The 9,133-nt window shown below is 44.5% G+C and overlaps 1 protein-coding gene across 2 annotated transcripts in view; it reads left to right on the top strand.

The window, feature by feature from the left end:
* LOC111216963 (RNA-binding protein Nova-1-like) overlaps positions 1 to 8,083 on the top strand; it is a 76,663-nt gene extending 68,580 nt beyond the window's left edge. For both annotated transcript variants that reach the window (XM_022738633.1, XM_022738634.1), the window contains one exon: positions 7,061 to 8,083. In XM_022738633.1, the coding sequence (XP_022594354.1) occupies positions 7,061 to 8,083 (1,023 nt within the window). The remainder of the gene's footprint in view (positions 1 to 7,060) is intronic.
* Positions 8,084 to 9,133: the final 1,050 nt, after the last annotated feature.

Below are 9,133 nucleotides of genomic sequence, written 5' to 3' on the forward strand. Positions count from 1 at the left end.
TGACAGAGGGCCTTGTGACCTGGATGGAACGCGACACAAAGTTTGGATGAGAGGGCGGCCCATCATTACCACCATGACAGCTCCGACATAGTGAGAGACAGAAGAGGAAAGGAAGGAACGAATGGAAAGATGGAGGGATGAAGGAGGGATGACAGACAGAGGAAAGGGAGAGAAAGAGGAGAGAGAATCAGCGGGAAAGAGAAGAGTTTTCACTTTTTGATTTCTGATTATTCGTAATTTTTCGTGGTGTGGAGCAGGTTATAAATATGGGATTTAATCAAAGTTTAATCAAACAATTAAAACGTGAATGTATTTACATCAATGTGCAGTTTGCATGAAGAGTTAAACTACAATAACAAATCTCACACAATCAAAAAATATCTGTGGACTGCATGCAAAAGTAAAACCCTTTCAGATTTACTTGCAGTTTAACTGTTCTCATGGATTTTTTTGTTACTCTTTGGGATGAGATAATCCAGCCTCAAATGAAAACAATAATACAAGCCTGCTTTAATCCTCTGAAGTCTGTTTTTGTGCATCAGCTCACGGTGGCCAAACTTTAACTAGCTCCGACATCTCAGGAGATTTTAAAGAAAACTTTTTTTTATCTTTAGCAGTAAAAACTGAATCATGTGGAGCCTGGGCCATAACTTATTCAACATGACGCCTCACAGACTGAAATATTTCCAGCTTAGTGTGAATGAAAAATGTCTGACAGCGTCGGTGTTTGTTTGTTCTGCTCAGAGTTTGGTTTCGTAAAAAATCAGAATGTAGACAGAAGGGACAGAGACCAGAGGAGCTGTGTGTTAATACATCTGCACGTCAAGGTTAAACCCAAACATACCTACCATAAAACGGTGTGTGCATGTGTGTGTGTGTGTCTGTGTGGGATTGTGTGTGTGCGTCTTGTCACGGTTGTATACAGTTTGCTTGCTTCCTGGTTTGTTAAATGAGACATTGTTCTCTCAGATTTCCGTGCTTCGATGACCTCAGGACCCTGTTAGCTTATCACTACTACTTATCTATGCAAAACCAACACACACACACATACACACACACACACACACAAGCAGACACACACATACACACATTCACAGATGCACAAAATGACCTGCACGCTTTGATGAAGCAAAGCAAAACATTTGCCCCCTCGGCCTCCGTCCGTCTGTCTGCTTCAGAGCAACAGGGAGACTCCACAGCAACTTAGTAGAGGAATTCTCCTCAATCTGCTCGATCGCTGAGGAACATCTTCTCTTGTCCGCTCTGTTCATTCATCAGACTATGAGTTTATTGGACAAGAACGAGGGGGAGGGAGAGAGAGAGAGAGAGAGCATGAGGTTCTACATCTCAGCCGTCTCTGCTGAGGGCAGGGAGGATGTTTAAGTGTAGCAAGGTCACAGAAGTAGATGAAGAGAGCACAGCTGCCTACAGGGGATTAAACTTTCTCTTATAGATGATGAGGACACTCTGCAGCGCGGCCTTTTGAATTTTAAAAGATGTGCTTCACAGATCAGACTTGTTAAAGGCTGATCCAGGCTCCTGCAAAATCATCTGATCTGTGCCCACTGACAACAGGCTGGTCGAACCTCGTCCGACCAGAGCAAAACTTGTGGCTCAGCTGGAAGAGGCTGTAAGCATCAACAATCTAAAGAGGTGTCCCGCGTTGGCTTAACTGTTGAGTCCGAGAAATCACTAAATATCTAATATCTAATATAAATATAAAGACTGTTGGTTCAAAGTATAAGCTCTTATCAATTTGACAGTTTTGGCCTCCATAAACCACCAACAGTCAAACCCTGAACTGGCTCCAAGTTGTTCTTGAATCAAATTGCCCCTCTCTGCTGTTGACATTGATTTGGGCTTATCTGCTAAGCCGGCATCCCTGCTGAAGTCAACACTTCCCATCCTTGCTCCTTCACACTGTTTGCCTGAGTGTATTCATGAACAGGAGATTGGCTTTGACCTAAGACCTCAGCCCAGCAGCTGCAGCAACAGGACGTTCTAGTCAGCAGCTGGATGGAAGGCAAACCCTTCTTCTCCTCTCCTCTCCTCTCCTCTCTCTATATATGTAGATATATGTATTTTTTAAGGCATATAATATATATATATGTATATATTATAATATAATATATATATATATGTACATATATTTCATATGCCTTAAAAAAGGCAAAAATATCTATTATAATAATAATATAATATGAAATCAATCTTCTTGTTACATGTATATGGTATATATATGTTTGTGTGTGTATATATAGATATAAAATAATAAAACAGAAAGGGAGACACTAGAGATCAGAGAATGTAGAAAAAAAAACTTCAAAAGACCCTTAAACCAGAGCAGCTGAGGAAAAGAAAAAAAAAACATGAAAGAGCCATCACTGTAGGAGCGATTGCCTGCATGCTGCCAACTGTCACATAATCTTCTTCTTTGTGGCGGCTCTGCAGAAAGGTGCTGGGAGCAGAGGATTGTGGGAAGGTAGGAGGCTGCGCGACTGAGTTGGCCATTAGAGCGAGCCGAACCAACAGCGTCAGCTAAAAAAAGCAGGATGAAGATGATGATTTCACATTAAAAACACCCTTCAGATTGAGTGTGTGCGGATTGTGTGTGTGTTTGCGTGTGTGTGTGTTTGACCTTGTAAGAGGAGGTTTGGTTTTATGAACAGAGGAGAGAGAAAGGAATGAAAGATTGAAATGCACTGTAAGACTGCGGCGGAAAAAAAAACCCACCATGATGCAACGCGTGAGGAAAGATGGAGTATGTAGGTTTAAAAAGCTATATATAGAATGATAGGTCTAAAACCATTATAATCCCGTAAACATGAGATAGAAGGAGAGAAAAACGACAATATGGAAAGAGAGAAATGTGAGGAAAGAAAAGCAGAGCAGGCGGAGGAGGAGAGGAGGCGAGCGGAGAACCTCATTAGCAGAGAATCAGTTGGATAGGAAGATGGTAGATGTGATCATTAGCGCCAGGAGGGATCAGACATCGCTGTACGCCACTGTTTATCCTCCCACTTCTACACCAACACTGTGTGTGTGTGTGTGTGTGTGTGTGTGTGTGTGTGTGTGTGTGTGTGTGTGTGTGTGTGTGTGTGAAAGAGAGAGAATGTTTCAGTGCAGAGTGCAGAGGATGAAAGGGCTCATGGGTAAAATCTTTTCGGCTCCCTCCCTCGCTGCTTGTCACTTACTTCTTTTATCCCTTGTCTCCATTTTTACCCCCCACCGCCCGCTCATCTCCCTGCCGCAAAAACAACCCTTCTGAAAACGCTGCCACTCGAAACAAAAATGTGCTGGAACATTTTCCGATGCAAAATTAGACTTCCAAATGAAATTTAAGGCATCGACGAGCGCTAAGGAGAGATATTTTTTTGTTGGCAAACAGTTTTCAAACCTTTTACAGCCCAAACTGACGCCCTGCTGTAATCACAGACTGGAGATCAAGGGGAAAAGAGGAATCTCCGTATAAATGTTTCCATCTGTTGGAGACTTTTATCCAAACTACACCCAAAAAATGTGAATATTGGTTCACGTATGTTTAGTAAATAATGTGAATGTTCATCAAAACCGTAACAGGTCATCATAAATCATCCAGCATATACTGGAGTGGTTAGTACAGCGTCGGTATGGAAAACTGAAGCGGATGATATAAGACAAAAAACTGATTTATGATTAGATTTGAATTTACCATGTTACTTTCAATTGCCAACTTAATCATACCACCATGGAGTCTCTGTAAAACTGCAGTATATAGCCTGCGTTTGAAGTAAGCATGACTTAAAAAAAAATCAGTCATTAAAAGAGTTTGAACATCAATTTGAAATATACATTAAATATGATAATCTGATTATATATAACATTCTTGTGATTTCAAACAAAGCCCCCAGCTCTAAGGGCTTTCTGCTATTAAAGGTAAGTTGAGCTCAACAGAAAATAAAGCGTCTCAGCCTCAGCAGTGTTCACACTTTGTTAGCACTTTGCTCTTCTCATTAATCTACACAGGGCTGCAGATTGTAGCAGAGCCTCTGATAGCAGCAGGGCGTAAACAGGCGTGTTGAAGGAGCCTCGCTGTGTACGTGCCTCACACTAACAACCCGCCGATCAATAGACATGGACTACAAACTTCCACTTGTTCTGAAAGAAAAGACAAATGAACAAAAGAGAGAAAAAAAAACGCACCTGTTAATCCCACAAAGAGACAGCTCACAAACAAACACTCACAGGGGAAAGATAATTCTCTAATATTCAACTTGAAGCAGCGAGAAGTGAATATGTGACGCTGTCTGCAGGTTTGAAGTCGCTCGTATTATCGGCTCCCGCCTAATTTTCTATTTCTATGTAAATTCATCTTCCGCCTCACTGAAAGCTGCGGTGCAGAGAGCAAGCTGTGCAGCGTGGCAACAAACCGCTGCATCAAGGCCGCCGCCGCGCAGATGATGTTCGGCTTAAAACTCCAGCAAAGGGGAGGGAAGGAGGGGTGGGGGGTAAAGCTGGGAAGGTAATTGGAATAGCCTTGGCATTTTTCTATTGTAAGTTGAATTGATCCCTCTCAGTTTGGATTTTTCCTTTCTTCTTTTCTTCCTTTTCTCAGACAGAAAACAAAAGAAAATGGTGCATCAGTTTTTCTTTTCTCCCAGTTTGTTAAATCGATCACCCCCTCTCTCCCTCCCTCTCTTTCATTTTATCGTCCTCTTTTCTTTATCAAGGCCAAGTCTTTTTATCTGTTCAGTCCTCCCTCCTCCTCTCTCTCCAGCCCACACTCTATCTTTCTGCTCTCAATATGAATATTTGTCGTTCAGGCAGAGAGGAGATAGCTGTGGAAGCTTTGTCGGGAGTTGCTCTGCAGAGGGTGGAATCAATGCTAAGAGGAGAAAGTGTGGCGTCCGTGCACAAACACACTTATTTGCCAGGCGGCTAATGTGGAGCAGAAGTCGATAACATCTCCTGAAGGTGTCCTTGTTTGAGAAAGACAACATTGCAGAAACAATTTCTATCATTTTGTTTGCACTGTGGAGCAAAGTAACAGATTTTTGTTTCAACAAGTTGCAACAAAAGTTTTCCTGCTGAATGTTGTGTCTCAGACGTTCTCCCGGTCTGTTTCCATTCAGCAGAGTGAGGCTTTCATTGCACGTGGAGGTCAGTGCTGCAGCAGACTGTTGCGTCACTCACTGCCTACGTCAACGGAGCAGCAGTGAACCTGCACACACCAGGTTCTTTAAGACCTCAGGCCAGACCTGCAGACATCAGATCTGCTTGTATGTTATCAGATGGAGTAGGGAAATATAGAGTAGATATGAGGGTTCCACTTCAGCTGGCTGTTAAAGGGCAAAACTGCAGTTTCTCGGATTGAGTCGGGTTTTGTGGAGACGGTTTGTTAAGATAATTTGACAGCGAGGCCTCTCTGCCTTTGAATGAAAGAGCCCTGCTGATCAGTGACTGTTTAACTCAGAGAAATAGTGATCATGGTACTTAACAAAATTCAGCTCAATTTGCTTTCCCTCTAAATCTCTCATTTAAAATTGAGAAAGTGAAAGAAAGAAAAGTGTTGTCATGTCATCCCCAGAAATGTGTGCACCTATGATAATAATATTCAAATGTATTTTGGAAATGAAAAATATAATTTTTCTATGTTTTTGATTAAATTCATATATTTAGAGAGCCCTCATTGGACAGCTGGACAAAGTGCACATTTAAACACAGTCAAATAATAATAGTTAACTAATCAATTAATTGTCTCATTATTTTTTTGACAAGAAAAAATATCTGTCTTCTCTATCTTTTCAATTCAGACTGTTGGTTGGATAAAACAACTTTTTTTTTTTTACAGAATTAGACATTTTAAAGATCACTTGTAAATATAACTGGAGCAATCAATAATAATTATATAGTATATATAGTAACGAGGTTGATCGCACATTAAGTTGTGATCACCCTCATCACAGCACTTTCCTAAAGTGCATCATTTTCATTCATTAACCGATACATTAGTATTTTGGTGTTATATGAAGAATAGTATAACAGCAATAATTCACCACATGAAAATATGTGAAATGAAATATTCTGTTCTGTGCTGTGTTTGGACATGGAGAGTGTGTGTGTGTGTGTGTGTGTGTGTGTGTGTGTGTGTGTGTGTGTGTCTGTGTCTGTGTCTGTGTGTGTGTGTGTCAATGCCTTACTCCCTTTCACTACCCTTTGAATGCTGGAGCTGTGTTTCCATGGCAACGCTGACCCCTGGGAGTCAATGTTATTTTTTTCACACAAGTAGCCTCTTTAGAATTCCTCTCTCTCTCTCTCTCTCTCTCCTCCATCCTTCCCTCCCACTCTGTTTACCTCGCTCTACTTCTTTGTCTCCTGTTCTCTCACCTACTCACACTTCATCTCTTTCTCCTCTTTTCTCTCTGTTATGCACCAAAGAAACGAAAAGAAAAGGTCTTTATTCGTTATGTGTTCAGGTGGTGGTCGTTGATGCTGATGCTGACACACGCACACACACACACACACACACACACACACACACACACACACAGAGAGAGCACATTAGGAACTCTCTCCTTCTTGCTCTCTCTGTATTCAAACGTGGTTCAGACTTTTTCTCTGCATCTTTTCTTCGGCTCTTTTTGTCTCCCGTCCTTCTCGAGGCCACCTCTGAAAAGCAGGTCCTGGCAAAGTCCTTTTTTTAATGGCTGACCTTCTGGCTGACGTCTTTAACGTCTACTCTTGAGCTGAACAATGTCTGCGTCGTTTTTTTTATATTTTGAGTGACAAAAGAATGATTTTTTTCAACAAGCCTTTATCACATAATTCATAATTTTGTCATTGCACTGTGTAGTTTCAGTTCAAGGACGGTTGTTGTCATGCGTGTTAAATCGTAACATCACAACGTCTTTTTTTTAACTGTCCAGTCAATAAAGGAACTCACTCAGGTGCTTATATTATTTGCTAGCTAAGGCAGATTTGCTATGATTATGATGAAACTTGTGTCACAGATCAATAACCTATGATTTTTTTTTCTCTTTATTTCCTCTTTTCCTCCACCCACCCCTCCCCCTCTCACTAGGCCAAGCTGATTGTCCCCAACAGCACGGCGGGGTTAATCATTGGTAAAGGTGGAGCGACAGTCAAGGCGGTGATGGAACAGTCTGGGGCGTGGGTCCAGTTATCCCAAAAGCCAGAGGGCATCAACCTGCAGGAGCGCGTGGTCACCATCAGCGGGGAGCCCGAGCAGAACCGTAAAGCTGTGGAGATCATCGTCCAGAAGATCCAGGAGGACCCACAGAGCTCCTCCTGCCTCAATATCTCCTACTCCAACATCACAGGGCCCGTCGCCAACTCCAACCCCACCGGCTCCCCATACGCCAACTCGACCGAAGTCATGCCGGCTGCGGCAGCCGCCGCGGCCGCCACGGCCTCATCTCTGCTCGGCCAGGCCGGCCTGGCAGGGGTCGGGGCCTTCCCGACCACCATGTCCAGCCTCTCAGGCAATGACCTGCTGGCCATCACCTCTGCCCTCAACACTCTGGCCAGCTACGGCTACAACACCAACTCCCTGGGCCTGGGGCTGAACCCCGCTGCAGCCTCAGGGGTGTTAGCCGCCGTAGCAGCTAATGCTAATCCAGCAGCTGCCGCCGCAGCTAATTTATTAGCATCCTACGCCAGCGATGCATCCACCAGCGCAGCTCACCCAGCAGCCGGTCTTGGAGGGTTCTCCCTGGGATCCCTGGCTGCCGCCACAGGGGCCACCAATGGCTACTTAAGCGCTGCATCACCACTGGTGGCATCATCTCTACTGGCCACGGAGAAGCTAGCAGAAGGAGCAAAGGAAGTGGTCGAGATCGCTGTGCCAGAAAACCTGGTGGGAGCCATCTTGGGGAAAGGAGGGAAGACGCTAGTGGAGTACCAGGAGCTGACCGGTGCCAGGATCCAGATCTCCAAGAAAGGCGAGTTCATCCCCGGAACTCGGAATAGGAAGGTGACCATCACGGGTTCCCAGGCCGCCACACAGGCTGCACAGTACCTGATCAGCCAGCGAATCACCTACGAGCAGGGGGTACGCGCCACCAACCCACAGAAGGTGGGCTAAACCTGACAGCCAATAAGAAACGAGGAGGAAAAGAGGAAAAAAAAGAGTGGGGGCTTGGGGGAGGAGTATAAAAAAAGTGAGAGTGAGAATGGAAAAAGGAGAGGAGAGCAAGAATGTTGGAAGGAATCGTCCGCGCCGTTTTCTTCTGCGTGTTTTCAGTATTCTCTATTAAAAAAAAAGTTTTTGACGCGAAGCAAAAATGTGCTGAGAAGACGAGGAGGGAGAAGGAGCGAGTTATCACGCTGAAAAACCAAGAAAAAAATGTGTAAAATGTAAATAAGGTTTTATTACTTAACGTCTTGACCTTTCGGGATTTTTTATTGTTTTGTTTTATTGTTTTTTGTTTTGTTTTGTTTAGTAAATTAAGCTGTCTGTTTGTTCGTTTGTGTATTATGTGGACAAAGCTGAATGCCATGTAGACAGGCCGACTGCCTGAGAGGCTACAGGAAGTGGGGGGATGGAGGGAAGGGCAGGGGCACGGAGAGGAGGAGGGTTGGCATTTACAGGGTACAACCCTTCACCCCCCCACCCCCCCCATCCCAAAATCCCTTATGGAAACAACCCTTACCCTTCCCTCCCTCTTCAGCCCACACCCGTCACCCTCCCGTAGGGTTTTTGTTTTTCTTCTAGTTATGATTTGCCCCTATGCCCCCCCCTCCCCCAAAGCCCCTCTCACTACTTGTCCCTGCCGCTGCCCACCCCCCACCCCCCCTTTACAGGGGTTTTATAATGAGCAAGACTGCAAACTTCAGACTGGTGTATGAGGGAAGAAACATCCTTGTCTCCCCCCTGAAACTTCTCATTCACTCCCCCTCTCTAACCCTGCTATGATCTCACCTCCCTCCTCCTCCTCACCCCTTTCTGGGATATGAAGGAAGGGTGGGGTGAAACAGGGGGAGGGGTGTGGGATGGGGGGAATCAGCTGGGCGTTTCTTCATTTGCACACCCGCCCTGTACACCGGAGTACCCACAAGCAGGTGGCAGCAGGCGGGGTGTGGTGTTAGGCACGGTAATACGCCGCTCGAGCCCCCGTCAAAACCAACCCCCTCC

This window comes from Seriola dumerili, unplaced genomic scaffold, assembly GCF_002260705.1.
Source record: "Seriola dumerili isolate Sdu_G_001 unplaced genomic scaffold, Sdu_1.0 BDQW01000036.1, whole genome shotgun sequence".
Lineage (NCBI taxonomy): Eukaryota > Metazoa > Chordata > Actinopteri > Carangiformes > Carangidae > Seriola > Seriola dumerili.